At 44.1% G+C, this 25,278-nt stretch overlaps 1 protein-coding gene across 2 annotated transcripts in view; it reads left to right on the forward strand.

The window, feature by feature from the left end:
* DDAH1 (dimethylarginine dimethylaminohydrolase 1) overlaps nucleotides 1-25,278 on the forward strand; it is a 98,045-nt gene that overhangs the window by 28,639 nt on the left and 44,128 nt on the right. Inside the window, exon 1 of one of the 2 annotated variants that reach the window (XM_065072649.1) lies at nucleotides 10,089-10,491. The exons of the other annotated variant lie outside the window; for it this stretch is intronic. Coding sequence (XP_064928721.1) covers nucleotides 10,186-10,491 — 306 coding nt within the window. The 5' untranslated portion in view covers nucleotides 10,089-10,185. Of the gene's footprint in view, nucleotides 1-10,088; nucleotides 10,492-25,278 lie in introns of those variants that run through there. 2 annotated transcript variants of the gene reach the window in all.

Raw genomic sequence — 25,278 nt, forward strand, 5'->3', positions numbered from 1 at the left:
GTCAATAATAAAAATTGTTAGATACGCCCAGTTCTGGCAAAATTATTTGTACACCAAATGGGAAGGAACATAAAGGCATACAGGGCTGATTTTCCTTTTGCTCATGTTTTGATCTGGAGTGAGTTTACTAGTAAGACACTGCTCTGACAGCGATGATAGGGCAGAATTGGCCTCTAGGTGTCTATATATTGAGTAAGTGTGGTGAAGTTAAGTGATGAGTTATAAATCAAAATCAAAGCAGTACTTGACTAACATCTAAAAAGTTATCATCTAACATCTAAATGTAACATTGTTTAATAAGCTTTATGTTTTAAAGTGGCTTTTTCTGATTTATCAGGAAAGAAATGCCTAACATGGACTAATATGGTCATTGACTAGTCATATCTCTTTTTTTTTTTCTTTGTGTAAGAAAAATTTAATTTAATGCATTAAGAAAATCATTCAAAATTCAAATAGGTTCTCTTGAAAACAGGGATTAATTTGCCATTGACTTTAATAACTAATCCCATTAAAATACCCTGTACTGGAAAGCAAACCTTATATATGGACAAGATAGTAGAGATTAAAAAAAAAAAAAGGCGAGTTTTAGATTCATACTTGCGAAATTTAAAATAGGAAAATGACACATTTTCTGTTGGTTGCTTAGATTGCGGATTCCATCTTGTGCTATCAGAGTGTTTTTAAATCATTATGTCACTGCTGCATTACTTTTGTGTGTCTGTATATACATCTCCCTTTCTGCTCAGATGACAATATGCAGAAAAAGTCATCTGGTACCTCAGACAGCTGTTAAAATACAGCAGTTATTGATATGTCCCCTTTGTTACTCAATGTTGAATTCTAGTCTCGTCTTATGCGCAGAGCAATTCTACTGTTTGTAACTAAATACTTCGCACATGACACTATCTTGTCATCTTCACTGTTTCTGGAGAAATTTTGAGAAATGACTCATGGTGGTGTGTGCGCTACTTAGGACACTTCAGATGTTGCTTTTTCTAAGGTGCTTCCTCAAGCTTTTGACTTTCAGGTCTTGAAAGAAGAATACCAATAAGTGGAAGTGTCTGATACCATTAGTTCTCTTATCTTTAAAAGTATGTCTTTCTCTTGTGAAAAATAAATACAAGAATGCTTTTCCCTCTGCTATTAAAAAAAGTTCATTCGAATTGCTTGTAACTGGAAGGAATAAATGAGCAGAAACTATACTTTAGACCTACTATCCTGTAAAACCATGGCCATAATAATTAAATATTTATATTTTATCCAGATGCACAATAAGATTTCTTCCATCCCCACTTGCTGTGCTCATTACCATATGGCATTTCTTCTCTGATCCTGAATGGAATAAGAATATGAGCATTTTGAGGCACTAGTCTAAATGTATTTATAGCTGTAAGGAGTAGAACTGCCAAAATGCATGAAATATACTTTTCTGTTATGCTTTCAGAGAAACCAATATGAGAGTTATCTGCTTTCAGTGCTGATTTTGTCTGTGCAGTTATATTGCGAAAGGCATAACTGGTCCTCTTCACTTGATTTCACAATTGCGTTTCAAACAGAAGTGAATTTATGTGGTCAGCAAAGCTATTGGCAAGCAGATTCACTATGTGAACAGGCTTCTCCTAGCAGTTTATTAATACAACATTCATTCCTTTCCAATAACGTGGCCGGCAGTGTTTGTGTGTTTACCTAAAATTAAAGCAGTTGGATTTCCACAAAATATTAACCTGCTATCAAATGTAGAAGGGTAGAAATTTTGAAATATCAACAAATCAGACAGAAGTGTGAGCATCAGTGCAGGATATCTGCAGCATGCAGCAAATACTAATTCACAGGCACCACAAGTCCTCAGGAATTTTGGAAAATAAAAAATGTAACCATCAGTTTCAAAACAACACAAGAAAAGGTGAATAAGATCTTTTACTGGTGTAACTAAGCATAGTTCTCTGGAACTGAATGCAGACGTGTGATTTCCATGAACCAAATGGGATTAGCTGACTTTTGGTCGAAGTTGTGCTAATCAACAGAAATGATAGGAGGGTTTGTATTATTATAGAAGTTTGGTTTTGTTTTTAAGAGCAGTAATTCAGTTTGATCTACCTTTTGCTCTTCGTGTTTGGAATATGCTGAGGTGCAAATCTTCGTTTTGAGTTGTGCTGATCTATGGGAGAATTCAGATGGACGCTGTGAAACATGAGCACTGGGCTAACGGCAACTTCATGAAGGTCAACAAGGAGAGCTGAAGGGTTACCGTGGGCTCCAGAGTCACAGTCTGCAACTATGCAGACAGTATACTGGGCTGCGCTAGAAGGATCGTGGTCAGCAAATGGGGAAAAATTATTATCCCACTCTATTTCATACTGGTGAGGCTGTGTCTGGAATACTGTGCCCGGTCTGGGGCTCACCAGTCAAGAGAGAGATTGAGAAACTGGAGAGAGCCCTGCAGAGGGTTACCAAGGCAATTAGAAGTCTGAAGCATGTGGCATGGAAGGAGAGATTTAAGGAGCTAGGCTTGTTTGGTTTGGAGAAGGCTTTGAAGGAACTAATAGCAACCTATGAGTGCTTGAAAGGCGGTTACAAACACAACGGAGACAAATTCTTCTCAATAGATGCAGAGAATAAATCAGGGAGACGCTGTGCCTTGAGAGGCTTGAATTGGACATTCCGAAAAGCATTTGTGCTACAAGGGTACATGATCCTAACACCAAATACACAGAGATAGGCTTTGATCTTCTTACTGACGTTTGGAAAACAGACTTTGAAGTCCCATAGATGCTTCAGCTCAGCATGCCCTGAGGATCAAATGTTAGGTGGTATCAAGGGTGCCTTATCTCCTGCTGAAGGCAGTTCCCTTTGGGCTGTCTCCAGTCCCCGTCATGTGTGGTGGCACTGCTTGCCAGGGAAGTTGTGGGGAGCAGGCGTTCTGTCCCTTTCTGAACTGCACCTTAACCGCCTCTTTTCTCCATTTTTTTTTCAGCTGGTGAGCCGGAGGCATCCAGAAATCTCTTGGTGAAGTGATAAGGAACAGCACATGTTCAAATGGAACAAGCTGATCACCTGCTGCCTCCTCAAGCCTTCCAGCTGGTTTCACTCCTTCTGTGCTACCTGCTTCCTATGGAAGCACCTACACTTTGTTCCTCTATGGAGGGGAAAACAGCTATCGAACATTTCTCTTTGAAGAAGAAAAAATAGTTTCACATCTGTTTTGTGATGAATTACAGCAAGATATTGCCACCAGCCTGGACACATTAATACTGAAGATAATACGTGTATTTTTCCATGTTCTATAGCTTCTTAACTCTGACGCTTAGAACAGCATATTAATAAACTCAGTAAAAAACTCTATGGGAAATCTTTCACTTCATTAGCTTGATTTGTGATGTATTTATCTGTTTGTTTGTCTCTAGCACCAACCTTAGTGCCAAGGAAGCCACCAAAGAACTGTTTGCCCTTTGCAGGTACACAAGGAAAACCACAAAGTTGTTGACTTGTGTGCATACATATACATATATAGATGTAGTATATATCTCTCACTCACCATATTCTGTTTCTTGTGGATACAAAAGCTGATTCCACTGTAATAAATTTCATGAAAATATACAGTTTCATAGTTGCATCAAGTCAACACCAAATATGCACCAAGCATTTACAAATCAAGGCAAAAGATGCCTAAGTGATAAGAAAAGCTGGGAATTCATTCTCAGGCAACTGGCTCCTTGGAAGGAATGGGAAATGCAAACTAACAAATGCAAGAAGTGCAACAGCCAAATGTCATTGCATCTTACTGCTGAGCCTGCAAGGGCTTTTCAGGCAAGGAAAGGGAAGGACAGGCTGCCACACCTGTGGGGTGCTGCCAGCTGGTCAGCTGGCTCCATAGAAAAGGGAAATGGAGACTCAGGATAAATATTAACAACAACTCAAGTTACACTGTGAAAGGACTGGTCTCCTTTAGAAATTTTAGCCTGCAATTAGCATTTTTAAGCTTTTGCTTTTTTAGGGAATAAAGGTATCGTTTTGGTGGAAGACTTGAAGGTGAGGAAAACAAAATAAACAGCATGAGCATTATTCCTGTTGCATAAATGCAGCCCAGTTTAGCAGCCATAATTTACCAAAGGGTTTATCCTTCATTTCCCTCAGGCAGCCTTTTTGTCCTGCCCAGGGGGGCACCAGCAGCACCTTACAGCTTCTGGTTTGGATTCGTGAGACCCATTGAACAATAACTGTGTAAGTGCAAATGGCATGAGCCACCCTCTGCTTCTACTGCTGAAGCTGATGCTTTCTTGTTAAGCTGATAAAACAGCATATTTTATTAAAAATGCTGTCTGATAGCAGGAGAAGTCTTGTCTAATTTTCCCAAGTAGCCACAACAAGAACAATTTACACAGCACTTACCCTAGCCCTGTCTCCCCTTTCTTTCCTGGCTGGTGTGGTATTTCTGCTTTATTTCTGGGAAGTATGTCCATCAGGGGATCAAATGGTGTCTTTATATTATTTTCTGTAAGAGATGTCAACTATTGTAATTCAGTATAAATTTCCAGAGTACTATTCTCATTTTTCAGTCATGGACATCTGAACAAGGGACTTTTCCCCTGCAAAGAAAGAAGGGCAGAAGTGGAGGTAAGGCATGGTGAAGGTGAGGAGGTAGGAACACAGGAGGTAAATAGTCAGAGTCCTGCAGCTCTCTCCCCAATTATCTGTTTGCTCAGCCAAGTGAATCCAAAAGTTGATCCTGGTTGCACTAGTGCAACCAATTGTAACAAAATCTGTGGGAAGACTATATATGTGAGGAATGCTCTGTGCCTCTGCATGTTGTCCAGGCTCCTTGGCGCTGTGTGTCATGGCAACAATGCTGCTGAAGCTGACTGTTAAAGAATCACCCTTTGACAGCTTTGTCTCCCAACAAATGCGTAGCTGTCGGCTCATGGGAATTCCTCCTTCTCTGGAGGATGTAAAATGCCAGCTGAGAAAATGCCCACTTCATTATCCTTTAGCAGACAAAATGAATATTATGTTTCCCCTGAACCAGCTATATATAGAATTAATCTGACCCTGGTAAGGCTCTGTGAGATAGCTCGGGTTCAACTCAGGCCAGGGAAATTGCTGCTCCCCAAAAGAGTTTCTCTACAAGGTGGCAGATGCACTGCTGATTTACACCATCCAGAAGAGTTCGGTCTCCTCTTCCAGGAGTGATCTGTTACATAGAGAATAGATAGTGAGCTAAATCTCTTCAGCATTTGAAAAATGTGAAAACACTCAGGAGCTTGTCTATGCACTGGGGTGAAGTCAAGTCAAGTGACTTCTTGCCTGCTGTCATTAGCTCCTCTAAATGAGGAGCCCAGACTCTTAATTATTTAGTAAAAATACTGCTTCACTGAATCACTGTGGTGTTTTGTATTACAGTACTAGAGCAGACATCGAAAATTTCCGTGAACTATATGGGTGAAATTCTCTTTGAGTTGCTTTTCGTACATCTAACATTTTTCTCTTCTGTGGCTGCGAGTAAGATCTGATCCTGTTCTTTTATGAAGAGAATGACCCATTGATCATAATGGGAGTTTTTCCTGCGGAGCAGCGTTTGCTTCTGTTAATAACGGTGTTTGGCTGTGCAGTGGTTGCATAGTTTTCTATTGAGATGAAGAAATCATTCAAATTTGTATTCCTTTTAAAAAGTGAAACTCAGCGTCTCTCCATCTTTCCGGTGCACGTTCCCATCACCGCAGCGGGATGCACTGGTGACTGAATGCCTCAGTTGCCATCTCATCCTGGCTTTTCACTGTCTCAAGTTTCAAGTAGCATTTGATTAATAACGTGAGAGATGCCCATGAAGCTTTAGAGCCAGCGGTGTTGTTCCAGCATCTGCAAGCTATGGGGAGTGTGTTCAAACTTTGCAGCTGTCTAGCACGCTGGAGCAATCAGCTCCCGTGGTACGTGTTTGTGTTCGGCAGTGAGCCAAATTTCCTTTGTCGTGGTCACACAAACTGTTCAGCAGCAGTGACCAGCCGTGACCTTCAGCCAGCTCGGTGTTGCGTGTAAAGGTTGCACATTTGTTATTGGGAACATCAGGCTCATAATTATGTAGCTCTTTTCACTAAAATTATCAATCATTTTCAGTGTAAAAATGGTAATAGAATAATAAGACTGGAAAGGTCGTCTTCCCATCCATCTTTCTTCCCCAGCTCTGGTTTTCTGCTCCTGATGGATATTTCTTTACTTCTTCTGAAAAACACATGTTATGGAGGCTCCGCATTCTTCCCAGGCAATCTTTTTCCCTGCTTCTTATTGCTAGAAAGTTTTATGTACTTTTCCGTGCAATAATTTAAGTCCATTTCTTCCCTTCTGCCTTGTGAAAATTATTCCCTTCATCTTTGTGTCAGCTTTTTACATGTCTGTAGACAGTTCTCAAGTTATGGCTCAAAAAAACCCCAAACTTATTGATATGCTTTTGGTGATTTTGTCAAATGGATGACATGTCACTCTGTGTATTGATGACTTTTCTGTCCTAAGTTTTAGACTATGTCTCCTTTTTCAATATCTATTCCTGTCTCCTGAAAGTGAATGTGCTATTCACATCTGCTTCCTCAAGTACATTTTGTAAAGCAATTTCCTTCTCACTGTCACTGCCAGCAGATGATTCTCTGCAGTGTCAGTCATGAAACACCTAGATTTGCATCCTTTTCTGTATTTTCTGTATGAAGCATTTTCTCGTTTCTCAATACAGCTTTCTATGACACTGCTTAAGTGGTCTGCAGTCCATTTTCTGTTGCAAGCATGGTTTTAATTGTTCTGCATTAATTCCGTAGTGTGACACAGCTCTTTTTCTTTTCTGGGGAGCAGCTTTGCTCTTTTACATTAGTCTCTCCAGCTGGACAAAATTACAGGAAAATACTGGATACAGAGCAAGGTAGACAACAAATACTACGTCACTGACTGTAACTGACCCATTTTGTATTACTGCATATGATGAATTTTAACATCACTCCCGCAAGACTGTGTGAACGCATTCTATTATGTGATGTTAATTTGTGAGTAAACTGATATTTTGTTAATCTTATTATAAATATGCATAATTTTGCTCTGGCTGCATCTGTTCCTAGATTGTTAATGATGCCGTTCTGTTCAACATAAATAACAGAACAATCACAATCAGCAAACAGATCTTCATTTGTATTTAAACTGCACTGTTTATAAATGTATGGAAATACAGATGGCTTTTTTTTTTTTTTTTTTTTTACTGTAGTTGTTACTCCTGTAACCCTATCTAAACAGCTAAGGTTTTGGATTTCCAAAACACATTGTATTCATAGCATACCACTATCTCATACCACTGTATCTCAGAAAAAGATCCTCCTTCCTCCAGCCTGGTCTCCCATCATGCAGGAAGGTATTGAGAAGCTGTCAGAGTGGTACCTGGCCAGCTCCCAGAGAGCAGCCGTGGCCAGCTGAGGTCAGCCTGGGCCAGTGACAATGCCTCCAGGGCAAACCTCACTGTCCTACTGTATCATGTGTGTACAAGGTGTCTGTGTGGCATCGCCTCACAGCTCATATTCCTGTAATCTCCGTGAGACCTAAAAATCTTCATTGCTTGTAATTTCATAAGGTAGTTATGGATGACCGAAAAAAATCTGTATTGACTAGAATTTTCCAGTCTGCTGGCTGCAAGAACAACTATTTTCAATACCTTTCCAGATAAGAAGCCTAGCAATTTTTAAAATTAGAGAAGGATAGTAACACTTCTTCTTCTGGTTAGAAGTCATGCTAACAAAAAGCAAACCAAAGCATACCAGTGGCCATATCCCAAATCTGCAAGAAGTAAAAGCAGGCTTTAACAGCTGTGGAAGAATCACACATTATACCACATACAGCATAATACCATTTGTAGCGTTTTCTCAAGAATTTGAGATGTCCTACATGATAGCAACTCACCTCTCCATCTCTTTTAAGGAGAATAATATTTGCACGTTATTCAGTGAATGACAGTTATTCAAATAACTGTGCCTATGAATGTTAAGGCAGCCTTTAGCAGATATTTGGAGAATGTGTGGAAAACACAGATGGAAGTCTAGTCAGCTGCCATTTTGGAAGCATACTTTGATATTTCCTTCATACTATTCATTAACCATATTCCCAAATGCTGAACATGCTAATGTCCGTGACAGTGTGGCCAAGGCAGCTGTCTGGGTTTTGTCTGAATACTGAAGCGGGAGCAGAGACCTGTGTGCTGGTGGATCCCCCCTGTTGCCTGAGGGACACTTGAGAAAGCCTTGCCAGTAAAACAAGGTCAAGTGCCGGGTCCTACACTTGGGTCATAACAACCCCAGGCAGCACTGCAGGGGAAAAGTGGCTGGAAAGCTGTCTGGCAGAAATGCATCTGGGGGTGTTGATTGACCACTGGCTGAACATGAGCCAGCAGTATGTCCAGGTGGCCAAAAAGGCCAAAAGCATCCTGGCTCGTATCAGGAATAGTGTGTCCAGCAGGACTAGATAAACAATCACCCCCCTGTACTTGGTGCTGGTGAAGCCCCACCTCAAATCCCATGCTCAGTTTTGGGCCACTCACTACAAGACAGACATGGAGGTGCTGGAGAGAGCGCAGAGGAGGGCAGTGAGGCTGGTGAGGGATGTGGAGCACAGGTCTGACAAGGAGCGGTTGAGGAAGCTGGGGCTGTTTAGCCTTGAGAAAAGGAGGCTGAGGGGAGACCTTATCGCTGTCTACAACTACCTGAAAGGAGGTTGTAGCACAGAGGGTGTTGGTCTCTTCTCCCAAGTAGCAAGTGATAGGACAAGAGGAAATGGCCTCAAGTTGTGCCAGGGGAGGTTTAGATTGGATGTTAGGAAAAAGTTCTTCTTGGAAAGGGTTGTGAAGCACTGGAACAGGCTGCCCAGGGGAGCGGTGGAGTCACCATCTTTGAAGGGGTTTAAAAGGTGCATAGACGACGTTCTTAGGGACATGGTTTAGTGCCAGAGATAGGTTACAGTTGGACTTGATGATCTTGAGGGTCTCTTCCTAACCAAAATGATTCTATGATTCTAAAAGAATAGCTGAAGGAAAATTAACATTCCTTCTTTGCTCTGGTGAGAAGAGACCTCAGAGGTACCTGGGAAGGCAGCAGCAGGAGCCAGGACTGGTGCTGTGGATGTATCCCATGGAGCAAGGTCTGTCTCAAAGCCTCACTCATCTCCTGCCTGGCAGCCTGAAGTGTGTGCCAGGAAGGGCTGGTCCTCCCTGGGATAACCTCCAGTCAGGATAAAAACTGGGGAAAATGAAAAGGAGGGAAGAAAGGGTTTCTTTTAGGGGAAGGTTGGAAAATGCTCATTGTTTCAGTCCCTAAGGCAGAAGTGGAGCAAAATGCTGGTGTCCCTTCTACCCCACAGAGGTGGAAACTTTGGCATTGTAAAGGAATGGAAGAAGGTGGACATGCTCTGGTGGTGAGTGGCCCTGTAGAAAGCTGTGACGAAGGATTAGGAGGTGGCTGGGTTTATTTCCTTTGGATTTGCATTTGGAACTGCCTTTGCCATGGGATATTCACAGATAAACCACCCAGCCTCTTGCTCTGCTGCCAGGAAGCAGCAGGCAGCTGCAGAGGGCACACATGCAGCCAGCCCGATGCATCCTTGAGCAGAAAAGGTGAGCACAGCCATCCCCCTGCCCGTGCTGAGCTTGAATGAGTTTAAAAATGCTGGGAGACATAGGTGTTTCAATTATGCTTTGTGTTTATACATGATCACATGAAACTACTGTGTGAAAGCACACTGCCTCTCAAGCCACGCTGTGGCACCGGAGCCCCAAGGCAAGCAAAGGCAGCCCCGACGGCCTGTCCAGCTGCAAGCCCTGGGGCAAGTGTCCGGGCCTCCCAACAAGACCATCGCGGCCCCACCACCGCTCCGCGGCCGGGCCGCCGTGCCCGAGGCGATGGGTTCCGCCCTCGGGCCGGGCGGGTGGTGCCGCCGCTCCCGCCCGCCGCACAGGTAAGCGGCGCCCTGCGGGGGGCGGCCAATAGCGTGGCTCGGCCGCCGCCGCCAGCCAATGGGAGCGCGCTTGGCGGCGGCCCCATGGAAATGTGCCTGGTGGGGAGCCAATGGGGCGCGGCCGGGCCGCGGGCGGCGCTTTATCAGCTGCCAGGGCCGGCGGCGGTCGCGGCTGCCCGTCCCTCCCTCCTTCCTTCGGACCCGCTGTTCCCGCCGCGCAGCATGGCCGGGCTGGGCGGCGGCCCCGCCGCCTTCGGGCGCTGCACGCACGCCGTGGTGCGGGCGCTGCCTGAGTCGCTGTGCCGGCAGGCGCTGCGCAGCGCGGCGGGCCCCGAGGTGGACTTCGCCCGCGCCGAGCGGGAGCACCAGCTGTACGTGGGCGTGCTGCGGGGCAAGCTGGGGCTGCAGGTGCTGGAGCTGCCGGCCGATGAGAGCCTCCCCGACTGCGTCTTCGTGGAGGACGCGGCCGTGGTCTGCGAGGAGACGGCGCTCCTCACCCGCCCGGGCGCGCCCAGCCGCAGGAAGGAGGTGCGGTACAGTACGGTGCGGTAGGGCCCGGGCCGGGGGGAGCGGTGCCAGCACCGTGCAGGTGGGCTGAGGCGGCCGCGCTGTCGGGCGTGTCCCTGGGCCCGCCCCGGACTCGCGGCGGGAGTGGTGTGGGGGCGGCGGTGCAGCGGCGGCGGCAGGGATCGCTGGCCGAGCAGCAGCCCTCCTCGGGGGGACCGGCGCGGCGGGTCCGGGAGCGGCTCTTACCCGGCGCCGCGGAGCCCGCCCGCACTGGGGCTTGGTCAAAGAGCGGCGTTCTCCTGCCCCTGAAAACAAGGGGAGGGTGTGAACTATGAGTCATCTTTTCTGGGGCGTGCGGGGTCCTGCTCTGTGCCCCCTTGCCCATCTTGGTCCTGCGGGATGGATCGCCAGTCGGTTGTGCAGGTTTGCGTCCATGCTGCTCAGTCCAAACCCTGTTTTCATTACATGTTCAACTTAAGCTCTGTTGCCGGCAGCGTATTACCGATACCTACGGTAACAGTACCAGCTGGCCTGTGCACAAACGCTGGTGTTTGCTTTGTGTAGTCAGCATTGGCCTGAATGCCCTTGAACCTGATGTGGCCTTCCCTGAACAGGGCCTGTGGGCTGGAGGTGTGTGGATGCACAGGGGATGCAGGCAGTCTTGTTGGAGAGAAGTGCGAAGGATGCACAGCCACAGGAGCCTTACTTTAGCTATTCTTTGGACTATTTTATGCACTCAACTCATTCATAAACTAGTTTGTCAGACAGTGCATGCAGTGAAGTGCCACACAGTTATCTCCTCAATGAGTTGTGAGTAGTCAATTAAACCTTACCATGTCTGAAGCTGAAGAACTACTATGGCAACCTGCCTTCCTGTAAGCATCTTTTAACATATCCTCCCTCCAGTTCTCATCTTCTCTGTGATACCATAGCTCATCTTGTGATCTACCAGCACGTGCTGTTGTGCCCATGGGATGGGGCTGGACCACTGGCTGTAGGACACCAGTAGCTGCTCTGGGCCATTGAGTGCAACGGATTAGCATCTCCACTTGGTATTTTTGATACAGTGCCCTTCTTTTAGCATCAACAATATTTGTTTGAATTTTGTCTGACAGAGTAACAGTCTGAGATAGGGCACAGATCTTGTACACGTGCACTTTCTCGTGCATATCCATATGTATTTACTCCTTGAAGCACATCTGAATGTTCTTAAGGGCGACAGCATCAGAGTAGAGTGTGTTTGCCACATGCTGCTCTAAGCAGCTGTTTCTCAACCAGAGTCCAAGTGAGCTTTCATGGGTCCTTCCCATGACTCACTGGTATGTAGCTGTGTGACTCCATTGCCATTTGCACAATTTCCCCTTTAGGAGAAAAATCTCAGTTATTGCACTTTGTGCAAATTCAATAACTAAGATATTTCTCCTGAAGGGGAAATGGTGCACATTCACAAATGCGTGTGGGAGAAATCAGCTCTGGCTCAATATGATTTTTTTTTTCCATTTTGAAGTCTCAAATTGTGCCAACGCACAGTGAGTTACAAGAGACAAGATATGACAGCAGAGCTGAATGTGAGAGTGGCTGTAACTATTTGCTATATCATTTGAAGTGCTGTAAGGAAGTTAAAAAGCATTACATGAGGAAGTGAAGGATGTGAGAGACTTCTTATTCTCTACAGAGAAGCAGATTAATTTTTCTTCCTTCTCCCTTCAGTGTCTCTAGTTCTGGCTCAGCAAAGCTAGTTGACACAGACACGTAACTCAGGGTTGCAGGAGTAATGGAGGAGAATTAGTGATGTGTGAGGCAGAGAGAATGGGTTTGCCGGACACTTGAGCAAAACAGTGTTGGGTGCGAGTACCTGACAACATTAGCCCTTTCCTGGGGTTAAAACCAGCAAACTACGCACCAAATTAGTTGTATCTGCCTGATACAAGTACAAGTCAGGTAAAGCAAAGCTTTTTTTCTCTTAACACAAAACCACATGTTAAATTGTTTTAAACCATAATTAGATGTTATTTCCCAGCATTCATGAAAATTAAAAATAATTGTGCTGCAGGGTATGCATATGGTAGCAATTTATCATTGAATTACAGTTTGTCAGTTTGAGAATAATACAAAATTTGTTCTGTTTATATTCTGGGGTTTTTTTTGCTTGGCCTGTGCCTTCTGGCACTTGGACCAGGTTTCTTATTGATTAACTCTGTATTTTGCATGAAGTAGTAGTTCAGAAGTGGTTGGAAGTGAAGCCTGAACATAGTAACTTTTTACTAGAAACAGCGAAACAGTTTTACTTCTTTCCATGGGTGACTTGTCCAGGCAGAGTCATGAATCAAGAGGAGAAAAAAGCTTTGAAGCATAATTTGAACCTTATTAGTTCACTTAAATGATGGAATGATCACTTCCCTGAGATTTCTGTGAAGTAAAAAACAAAAATAATTGAACAAACTTCCTCTTAAAGCTATAACAATGCATGACACTGCAATGTAGTGCTTGTCTGAACATGTAACTCTTAATTATTTACAACAATTCTTCTTCCTGGATACATCAGTACAGCAGAGCTTTGCAGAGGAGGGGAGAAGATGCTCATTTCTGTGGGATGATGCCTGGCTGCGCCTGGTCCTTCTCTCCTCCCTGGCTTGTGGCTACTCCGAGCTGAGGGAGCCCAGCGCCTGTTCCTGACCCTCCTGTTCATCCTGGGGGTGGCTGCCAGCAGCCTCCCAAGGGCTTTTCTTAGGTTTGTGTTCAGTCCCTGAATTCCTCATTGAGATAATTCCTGGAGGCTGGTGGCAAGTGAAGTTGCTGTGGGGTCTGTCCTAGCATCTGCCCTGTTAAGTGTCTTTGTCAGTGACCTGGAGGAGATGAGAGCGTCTGTATCAAGCTGTGAACAGCCCTAAATAGGGGTGAGGGCAGCAAGGGTGAGAGGCAATACCCATGAGGTCTGGGTTGCTGTTCAGAGGGCCCTCACTGGCCGACCCATGGGGATCTTATGGAGTTGAACAGGGACAAATGCAGAGTCCTGCCCTGGAGAAGGAAGGATCCCTAGGTGGATTGAGTGGGTGGGAGACAGTTCTGCAGAAAACCCATAGGGAGATCTCGTGGGCATCACAGTGGTCATGAGTCAGCAGTGTATCCCTGCAGTAAAGAAGTCTAACAGGGTCCTGGACTGTATGAACAAGTGCAGAACCAGTAGACTGGAAGTGATTGCACTCTCTACTTGGCACACTGAAATTGCATCTTATCAAGAACATGAAGCCAGGTTGTTCAGTTATGTGGCAGGAGGGCAAGAGGCAACAGATATAGACTGAAGTAGGAGGTTTTAATGGAATTTGAGGAGAAGACTTTTCAGTGGAAATAGCCAAGCAGTGGAACAAGGCCCTGAAGAAACTGTGCAGTCATCACCCTTGGAAGTTTTCAAGACCCAGCTGGACAAAGCCCTGAGCAACCTGGCCTGTTTTCATAGTTTTCATTCCCTTGAGCGAAAGGTTGGCCTGGAAACTTCCTGAGGCCCATTCTAATCTGAATTATTCTGTGAGCATGAAACCAGTTGTATGTCAGAATACATGGAGTTGGGCATTTGTCAGTTGAACTGCCGTGAGAACTTCACTGTTGAGACAGCAGACAGTCATTAAATCTGGATGGTTCCTGATCTGATGGATCCACTGCTAGAAAATCCAGGGATGAAGCCCTTTGAAACCAGTTTCTTCATGCTGCCTCTGAAAGACCGTACTCCTACCTCAGCTGGCTCGGTCAGCCTGGTATGGAAGTGAACCAAGGCTGTTGTAGTGCATTGTCACTTGTATGGTCAAAAGGGTGACAGAGAGGGAAAGAGTGGATCCAGTTTATGTGCGGCACCAGTTTCTCAAAGTGCAATATCTTATTCTTTTTATGTAACATAAGTGCAAACCTATGAATATTTCATCAGTACAGTTGGTGTATGCTTGGCTTAACCCAGTTAAGGTAAAGCTCAACTCCTGAGTGTGCACTCCTGATCTGAGCCTCCCTGTAAGGCAGGACTTGGCCAGCCTTGTCTTGCTAATCTTTTAAATGTTTAACAGACTTCTGTACCAAGTAGTCAGGAGCAGTGGAGGGTGAGGGACACAGGGTTGTAGGGTACCACTTCTGCAAAGAATTAATAGAGCGGGAGCTTGTGTACAGGAAACCTGCCAGGAGGTGTGTGGCAGGTCAGGCTCTGAAGCCTGATCAGACCAGTGGAAGCTGAAGGGCACAGGGGGCTGCCAAGGGGCATCCCAAAGCCAGCAGCCTGGCTGAAGATTCAGCTGGAGCAGCACTGTTTCAGGTGCATTGTGCCTCCTGATAAACTGTATGCCAGATGTGTGAACTGAGCAGCACTGTTTCCATCTCCCGTTTTGTGTACTGAGAACCTATAATGCAATATTTAAGAACTGGTGCAGCGTGTTCTTTCACTGACTAGACTCCTTATTAAGAAGGCTTGTCATCAATTACTGTAATGCTGTATGCAGCAGGCAAATTTCTGCTGAAGTTTGTAATAACATTGATTGAGCTTTCGGGCTTTATATGTACTTTTGCTTACCCTTCTAGCCCCGTTGGAATCTTTACTGGTTGTCTGTATGGAACAAAATAAAATCTGGGGTTATGTCTGTTCTTGCTCCAAGTTATTGTAGGGAGAAAAAAGGGTTGAATTAAATTTGCTCATGTTCAGTCAGTACTGGGAAAATCCCAGTATTTTTTTAGTAAAGTAGAAAAATAATTCATGCATTTAATGATTTGTTTGCAAGAGTCAGACTTATTTCATGGCATTACATTTCTGTCTTATCAACTTCTGAACTTACTTTAAAATTCATAGTTTCTGGGGAGTTTTGGATTTATCAGAAAGGTAAAGGCTTTTGAAGTAAGCCAGAGGTAGATAGCTAATGCAGATAAGCTGGTGTCTTGTTTATCTGTGTGCAGTCACCAGTGCACTGGATGTTCGAGTTGAGTAACTGCAATGGAAATGTTGTGATCGCTGATCAGGTTGCCAGTTCCAGCACCTTTTGTTCCAGCAGTATGTTCTCAGTTGTTTGTTCCTGTAGTATAAACTCTTCACGTCACCTTCTGAACACAACAGGGTTAGCTGCTGACAAGAGCCCTCATCAGCACATTGCTTTTACTGCCTAAGTTGTCTTAATGTGCTTGGCATAGCACAAAACAGCATTTTCACCATTTCTGTAGTTATGCAGGCAGATAGAAACCCAAAAGCTCAGCAAAATGCACCCACAGTGAGCTGGCTGGCCTCTTCTCAGCTGCTGTATAGGGAAAGGAGAATAGCTGGTGCTGGGAAGGCTTCAGAAGCTGCTGTAGAAGAGATCCCTATGCTTCTTTCCTTGGTTCTCAAGAAGAAACTTCCACACAAGAGTTTTGTTCTTCCCTAGCCCCCAAGACCCACTGCGAACAACTTCCGGGGCTGCATTTCTGTGCTATAGGAGGACAGACAGTCCTTCAGCAGTAAGCACAAGGGATGAGCAGCAGAGAAGTATGTCCAGTTCATTCCTCTCTGCAAGCATTGGAGAGGTCTCTTAGTTGCCTTTTGAGCATCTCTGGGTACATCTTCCTGACTGTGCTTGCTGGGTGGCAGAGCTTTGCCCACAGCAGTGCTTCTGCAGAGCTCCCAGCTCTGTGGGGCCGGGTGACCTGCTGTGCCCCCTGCCTGCTCAGCTGCCACCTCCTTCCTACCCCACAGCTTCTGCAAGGCTGTGCAGCCACGTATGAGCTAGAGCTTGTGTCCTGTGCTGGGCTGCAGCCCCAACTGCAGCTTCTGAGGTGGAGGCTTCTGAGAAAACAGAAGGTGAAAGGGTTTAGTGAGTTATGTTTTGCATAGATTACAGTAATGCTACTTAGCTACTAAATGCTTCCTCCACTCGCTCTGTAGACTGAGGCAGTTCTGCAGGATAACGGTGTCTGTTACAAAGTAATAGAAAAGCTAGGCTCAGGAGAAACAGATTCAAGGCTCTGCTAGCTCCTGAGCTTAATCAGGTTATAGGGTTTTCATTTTATTTTATAGCACATGCTAGTACAAAAGGACCTGTATTTGCTGACTAATCACTCCAACCAGCATCTCTCTGCACAACTGGCTAAGATCTGTCTCATTTCCATGGAGGATTAGCACTTGCTGATCACTAGAGAAGCAAGAGATTAAACATTTTATTAGCATTTTAAATAATTCATAGTTCTTTAAACTGTCACAACAAATTGTGGAGGTCTTGTGCATTTGCACTGTCTTCTTTGCATGTCTTTATTGTGGTTTACACTTGATATCACAGACTAAGTTTTGTATTCTGCCTAGAAAGCTTATCGTAGAAACCATAGAGGTTACCACTGTATCTTTTAGTGCTTAAAGCAGTAGATTCTACACAAAGTCATATGCAGGCTCCTTTAGCTTGTCCTTTTTACTGTCTTCTCTGAAAATCAGACGGAAAGCATACAAGATGCATGCAAGTTTGTTATGTACAGTTATATAGAAAGCAAGTTGAGAAGTACCATCAGACTCTAGATAAAATGTATACCTGAGTTTTAGCATGGGGTTTGGTTTTGTTTTGCAGAGCATATAATTGGCAGAACCAGTGTAATGATCTTCCACAAAGCATGTGTTACTTGGAGGCTTTCTCCAGGAGCAAATGGATGATGCCCATCATAGCATACAGAAGGGCATGAAGTAACTCTTGTCAGAATATGCATCAGTGTCGTCTTTAATGTATTTCATTAGCTTTCATTTTTGGTGTTTCTGTGTTAGCACACAAATTAACTGAAAAACACACAGTAGAGGATAAAAGCTTCTTAAACAGTACTTAAGTTTGCTCTTAAACAGTATTGGGAAGTTTAAAAACCAATTCTTTGGACAATATCAGGTAGACCTGTATCAGGAATCTATGTAATGGTAGTATCAGTAGGCATGACAAGGGATGTTCATGGCAGCTAATGTAGCTCTGACCCTACATTAATAGAGCTGACACTTTGGATGAATTGCCTATACTAAGAACTGTATTTTTTCATTTTCAATTTTGCTCCTGTGATCACAGATTTAATGAAAATGTTAGGAAGTAGCTTCTAGTCAGATCGATATAAGTGGACTGTGTTCATTGTAATTGGTTTCTATCTATAGAACTGTAAAACAATCTTTAAGGACAGTCTAGGACCAGCTTGAGTTTCATGCTTTTCTAGCAGAGGCGATATTTAGACCTCGTTATTAAATTGCAATGTCAGGTTTCTCAGTAATACATAGGTTCCTGACCAGAAGATTAAAAAAAAGGTAGAACCTGGATTAAATGCCTGGTTTTTGTTGTTTTTTTAATCTCCTGTGGACACTTATTATTGTGCAAGCCTGATGTCAGCTTTTGTACCTTGTTAATTACTGTTCCTTTAGCTGTAATAAATAGCCCTTGGTGAGCTTATGGTTCAGTGCAAATGCTAAGTGGTTAAAGGTTCTAAATAACCATAAGCATTTCCTCAAAGTGAAAAGAGCCTTTTTTGCTGCTCTGACTATACATATGGCTTAGAGCTACTCTACTGCTTCAGCAAGAGATTTTTGGCCAGACTTTCAAACTGAAACTATTAATAAATCTTTTTCTTTGGTAACTGCCTTGCTTAAAAGCATTGTAAAAACCAGTTTATCACAGTCACTGCTGGAATTTTGGTTTTGAGATTCAAAGGTGAGTTCATAGCATCCCCAGTGTAGGTTGCTTGAGTTTTCACATTGAAGAGATGTACAACGATCACTTTGTGTTCCTTTAGGAAGAGATGTCTCATGTTTTTAAACATTATTTGTCTAGCTACATGTATAACCCAGTAGAACAGATATTCCTTAATATTTTATTCCATTATTGTTTGAAAGTTTGTTTCTTTGCAGGCCCTCTGGCAGTTGACTTTGTAAGGACAGTACTTACCACATTATGGTGCCCAGTTCATTGTGCTCAATTGTTGCCCCAATGCTGCATCTTGCCAAGCTGCCTCCAGTTCTAGGGTCCTGATGACTTTATACAAAACTCCTAATGCTGCATATAAAACCGGTGTGATTCCCTTGGTGCTTATTCAAGAACATGAACCTCAGCTCTGGCAGGTGACAGGCTGGTTAATTGTAACACGTAGTTCTGATGTGGAAACATAAATGTGGCAGAGACAAGAACACGTTTGTTACTGCTTCTCTCAAAACCACATTTGATCAACAAGGTCAGATGTCTCCTAAGAAAAACCTCACTGCCTTCTGTTGTCTCTCTTGGTGAGGTGACCAGGGCATGCAGCTCTTCAGCAAGCATGACGTGTTTAAACACTTTTTAATGAAAATAAACATATGCACTTTAATTTCTATCAATATTACTGGTTATTCTTGCTGGTTTCTCTGCAGTGACTCTGGAACAGGAACTCTGCCTCTGCTGCAAACACAGCTGACTCCAGCAAGGATGCAGGGGGAACTGACCACAAGCTTTACCTTGCAATATTCCACTCATACTGAGTATTTTGTGAGTTTAGCAACTCAGATTAGCCTGGGAAAACAGTCTCTATGCTTTTGTGTTGTTCAGCTTTCAGAGGATATATTGTCTTTGCCGGAAGTCTCCTAGTAAATAGTGCTGGATCAGAAACATAGACCTGATTATTGAATATCAGGTATACAAAGAAGAGTCTTCATTGCCCATAAGTTACCACAGTACTTCTGTATAGAAGCCATAGCTTAAGGCAGGGTTGCAGAGAATACATTCCTACCAAGAAATAAATTACTGACAGCTGTTACTGATCATTAATTGCTTAAAAAAATGTGGACACAACTTTTTGTTTTTACAGGAACATATCTCTAATCAATCAAGTCTATGGTGTAAGAGAGCTTCATTCTTGGTATCAGATCTGGGCAGTCACAGTTCTAGGGTGAAGACAAATGATGTAGCCACAGCATTAGGTGACAGTATCTATTCTTGCTGTGTCTTTTGTAGCAGTATTAGGAATTTTTCTTTCAGGGAAAAATTAAATGAAATGCTTCATGGTGGTGATGTACTCAAGTCAGGCCTTGCATTCATCCAAGGCCACTGATCACATACAAGTTAGCTGACTATACTGTAATGTGCCATCTTTCTGCCATTTTGAGTCAATAGCAAAACCAAACAATTATTTCAAAAATAGCTTGTTCAAGACTTGCAGAACTCATTTTCATTTCAGTAGATATTCAGTATTTGGCACTATCTTTAAAAGTAATTGTGATAATTTGTTTCTGGAAGGTTTATGTATGTTAATAGTCAAGGGACTGGCTATCCGTGTTTGTCTTTGGACATCAACCAAAGTTCTCTGGCAAGACGAAATTCTGTCTCAGCTCGGTCCCAGCTGGCCACTGAAGCAAACCGAAACAAGACTGCCACATAATTGGATGTTATTGGCAGTGTTGTGATTGATTTTGATTTTCTTTTTTCTGAGGCTTAATGTAAGAGTTGTTGGGGAAGCTGTATCCCATACCTCACAGAAAGGGTGAACTTACAGAATAAGAATTCTGCTTGTGCATATGGCTCTGCACTTAAGTATGGTTGATATCCTCAGTCACAGACCAGCGGTTGTGGAGATGGTCACACTCTGGAGAGTTTCACTTCTCCAGATAGCTGAGTGTACCTGTCAACACTCTGCTTTAAAAAGTGATGAATCTCAAGTATCTCATGTTTTTCCAATGCTGTACAGAGGAGAGGTGGTGTGGCTATTACTAGCCACTAGGTATTCACTGAAGTTTAATGCACTGGTTCAGTATCTGTTACAAACCTCTGATGGGAATGCTAGTGCCTGTGAAGTGTGGCAGCAAGAGCTGAGGTGAGCAGTGCTGTTGAGAGGCAAATAAAAACTGGTAGAAACCATAGATACTGATGGAGGATGATGTGAATTGGATACTCTATTTTTCTAGTAAACACTGAAGTCATATACAGGTTTGCCTGTTTTTTTTCAAGGAGTGAGTCCTGTAGCCATGTGTATTCAGAAACTTCCAAATGAGGTGCTTTCCTGGAGTAGAGGGTGTTGGGGGAGGAGGCAGCATGGGGCTGTGATAGACCCTTTTCCACATTCCTCCTGGCTGTAGCAACTCAAAATGTGTGCAAAGAACAACTGGGATTAGCGTAGTTTTCAGAAGAAATCAGGCAGATACTACTCTGCTCTTGCCCTTACTGGTCTTTGTCCAATAATTCCTGATGCCCTTGACTGAACTAAACTTTTTTTTAGGTTAGGACAGTCCCTTCTAAATGAGCCTTTCCAAAACTCTTTTAAATGCTATATACCTTGAGTATTGCTGAAAGGCTGTTTTTTGACTGGTCTTAAATTGATTATTCATCTGGACCTGAAATGCTATATGAGGTTGTGGTTACCCACTCTGGAAACACAGTGTAAGCAGAAAAGGTAGGGATGGATGAGAAGACCTTGCTGCAGTGTAGGACTGTTTCTGTATGAAGTGACACTAATTAGATAAATGTCTTCAGCTCAAAGTTATTTTGGGCGGGGAGGAGAGAAGCAGGAGAGCTCTACAACATCTCAAATGGTATAGAGCAAACTAACTGTGAATGCTAGTATGAAAGTTAATGACATCCAGAGAAATACCCAGGCAGCAAACTGAAGCAGGAGGAAGTACCTTGTCATGCAATGCACAACTGAACTGCCAGATTCATTGCCAGGATGCTGCGGGGGCCAAAAGTACAGCTGGGTGTCGACTAATCATAAAGACATCCATCAGTAGCTGTTTAACACTTTGATCTAGATGCAATATCTGGCTTTGGAAATATGTACACTGCCTTTTACAGTAATCTGGGGAAAATACACTGGAGACAGCAGCGCTCTGTACTTGTCCTCTTTCTGTTATTCTTTCCCAAAGCTGCCAGCACTGGTGACTGTTGGAGTTGGATATACAGGTCCCTGTGACCCACTTAAGCTGTTCATGTATTATGAATAAGCTGTAATACTGATAGCTGTTTATCAGATTCATTATGAGTGGCTTGCTGTGATCCTGAAGGTCATGAGTTGCCCAGGAACTGCCATTTGGGAGGCAGTTGCCCTGTCTTAACCTTGCAGAGACCTTGCTGGTGTTTCTGTCCCACAACGTAAGGGGAACCTGCATTCAGGCTCAATCAGGGTGTCTGATGGCACAAGATGGGCCATCACTAGCACCAGAAATGGGTGCTCTGAGGTCAGATGTTGGTTTATTATTTTCTTCCCTTCTTCAGTACATTCATCCTAGAACAGATAGTCCACCATAAGGCAGATATTTTTATGTCAACAGTATAAAAGAATTTTTTCCCCCCTTAGCAAGTCAGATTAACCCTAAGAAACAGTGCACACTTTGTAAAGCAGAAATTTCTCATTGGGAAATGTTGTTTCTACATTTTCCACATCAGCTGTGAAAACATATTGCTATCCAAGCTTTGCAAAATGATTCTTAGAAGGGCCCAGCGGTGAATACTTGGCATACAGAAGTTTGATATATTGAGAGCCAGGCTTAATGTTATGGAAGAGAGTGTCCTAGAAGAGCCTTTGCAGAAAGGTGCTGGGGGAGGGCAATCTCCTGTGGGCCCTGGGGTCTGTGGTGCTGTGGGACAGTTAATGGCAGCTGATAACCTGCCAGTTTGTGCTATGGAGATGATGGACAGGCTTTTCACAAACAGCCTGATAAAGATCAGGTGAGCCTGAAAATACCAGCATAGATGGCAGGAAATAGTTGTTAATTTTCAGAGTGCAAGGGGGTTTTTGGAAAAAGGTGCTGCTCTTTTCTGCCCTTTTACCCTCCCTGCTTTGCAGCTAATGGTGTCACTAAAAAATTGGAAGGCAAAACTGCTGGTCTTTTTATGCCTGCAAACAGCAGAAGCAGGAGTCAGTTCTAGGTGGCTTTGATGAATGGCAGGCTGCCAGGAGTGGCATCCATCTTATTATCTGAGATAATGTCACGAGCAGCCTGAAAGCCATTTCTGACAGAAGAACATCAAACCAACCATGCATGGTGCAGGGCTGTCTGGAGAGCTTTTACAGGAGCAGGACTGGAACTGATGTGGCTGGGGCTGGATGGTAAGGACTCTTTGTGTCTGTGTTTCCAAAAGTCCTCCCAGCTGGCAGCCCTTTGCATGGAAGCCTGGTGTGTTCCCATGGCATCAGCGATGCCCTGATCAAATGGGCTGTGAGAGCTGGGACCTGTGTGTGTTACAGCTTGCTGGGCTTGAAAGAAGGGCTCTTGAGTAGCATCTGTGCTTTGGTGCAGGTCACTTGGCTGCGGTAACACTCCCAATGTGTTTGTCTGACCCAGCAGCTGGAGCCGTGGCTCCCCTGCAGCCTTGATTGCTGTGGCACTGTGTCCTGGTCATGCAGGATGACTGGACAGCAGCAAAAGCAGATGCCGGGGAAGGTGTAACCAGTACAAAGAAGGGCAACTGCAATCTGGACTCTGACGCAGGCAGCCGGGTTTTTGGTGCCAGTGGGAAAATCCCCTTTGACTGCCCCCTCCACTAACTGCAAGTGTGTCCTGTCTCTCTGCGGCTTTGTTTCATGTGCTGGCTTTGATATTTTCTGAGCATGGATTTATATTTCTCATTTCTCCACCCTTAGGGGAACCTTGGCACAGATGTCAGCAGCCACCAGAAACTGCCCAAAGCTTTTGTGCAGTTGAAATATGCTCTGTCCGGACTTCATCTTAAGGACTAAAGGCACTGCTTGTAATTCTGCACCAGGCTTCTCCGATTTTAACCTAGTTTCCACTTTGCTTAGTTTCCTTACCCTCTTTACAAGATTTCTGCACACAACCAGAAGCCTAACAGGAGCTCCTAAATGTCTGCCAGCCCTCCAACATGCAGCAGCATTCGTAATACTTTTTAAGAAACAGGTTTGTATTTCTCCAGGATGGAATGTAAACAAAGGGCTGCTAATAAAACAGTGTGTAGGGTCTTATTCAGATTTATATAAATCCTGAGGCCAGGTCTAAATATAGTACCCTGTTTTGCATTCCTGAGAGCAGATTCACCGCATGCCTTCATCTGCCACGAAGTGCTGTGCTGGTAGCAAACTGGATGTCTTGAGAGTGGTATGAAAAGTACTGAAAACCCATTTAAAGTTGCTTAGCCTTACAAAATACACATTGACAGTCATGTTAAATATTTAAACGCATGGAATGGACTGCAGCCTTGGTACTGGCAGGAGGCACCCAGTATGGGAAACATCACGGAGGTGTCCATGGGAGAAGTGCAAGCTTTGGCTGCCTGTTCTGAGGCTGGTGGGATGTGGAGCAGAGAGGGGTGTGGCAGAGCTGGATGTAGATTGGGCTGATGGTTTCAGTCCAGGAAGGAGTGAAAGGATAAAGACAGGCAATTACTGTGCATATGTTATATTAGGTCTCAAGGAGATGGACTTCTTTTAATGTTAAGGCTTGTGCCTGTGACGCAAGTCTATAAGTAGCTGGGGCTCAATCCTGTAAGGTGCCAGTGCTTAACTCAGAACCTGTAATCAGTTGTCTTAGCTTAAAGCACTTAAACTCTTTCCTGCCCTGTGTCTGCTTCCTTACCATCTCTCTGAGCTGATCTCATGATCATGTTTCTCAACACTGGAAAGTCTGACATAAAGCTATATCATCTTGACAAATGTTACATTAGCTTTAAAGTGCTTCTTAGCCTTAAATATTGACGAGGAGATTTCAGACTGTACTGTGGTGCCCATGAAAGTGTGTGGTTAATAGGACAATAGAATTTGCATGCATAGTAACGCTAAATACAGTGTATAGCAATATTAAATATATCCTGCAATGAGTTTTAAGAACAAGCTAAATCCATGTGGAACATGGATCTTCAAAGAATGCTTAATCTTTGTGCCTTGCTTTCTGCATGCTTCTCCAGGGCTGAGAAAGCTGTCACTTCACTGTGGATGCAGAAAGCATGTCACATGCCTCCCATATGTGTTGACTGCTCTACTATTGAGATTTTCTGTAGGTTTGCCGCTTTATACCTAGTAGAAAATAGATGTGCTCATTTAGTTTTTTGGGAAGGTGCTCCAGAGGAGCTGAGGATGAGGAGGTGGCTGCTGTCAACACCGGTCTTCATTGTCACATGTAGCCTGTCTGGTACAAGATGTTACCACCAGCCCCACACAGACACCGGTATAGGTGACAACTTCTGTAGATGAGATCAGCAACAGAATCTTTTAAAGTATTTTAACATGCCTGAATAACTGCTTGCACCACACTATGTGTCCTCTGACCCCTGGCCAAAGCCCGGAATGGGAAGTACAGGTGTGGTATCTGAAAGGCAGGCTCTTTCCTCCTGAGCCTGCACGTGATTTAGGAGCTCAAGCCAGCTATAGGTATTTGTATGGAGAAGTTTGGGCTTCAGTTTCTAAACTCATCCTTAAAATTTGAGCTGCTATATGATAGGAGTGAGGTTTTTATTTTTCACAAAAGGTGTCCTTGCCCCTACATCCCCTGCTTTTGGCGCCGCAAGAAAGCTAAGCATGAGGCAGAGGAGCCTACCATTGCATGCAGGAGGTGGGTAAGGTGTGTTTGAGAGTACCTTAAGCTATGACTGCTGCTTTTATCAGCGCAGGCTGTAGGAAGCTGTGTTTCCAGTGAACAACTGGAAAAAGATCTGATGATCATCCCTCTTGAAAGGAGCCAGGAGCCTCCACAGTGTCCAGTATGGTCCTTAATTCATGCCAGCAGCATGGGCATGTATTCAGGCACTGCTATGAGGTGAGAACTGGCATGAGGAGAGGGGATTTATATGAGTGTGTCTGGATGTGGCCCAAATTCTGAATTTCCAGCAAGGCTTTTGCCAAGCTGATCTGTCAGTGGGAATTGTATTGACCCAGCAGTGATGCTCA

The sequence above is a fragment of the Columba livia genome, chromosome 8 (genome assembly GCF_036013475.1).
Source record: "Columba livia isolate bColLiv1 breed racing homer chromosome 8, bColLiv1.pat.W.v2, whole genome shotgun sequence".
Classification (NCBI taxonomy): domain Eukaryota; kingdom Metazoa; phylum Chordata; class Aves; order Columbiformes; family Columbidae; genus Columba; species Columba livia.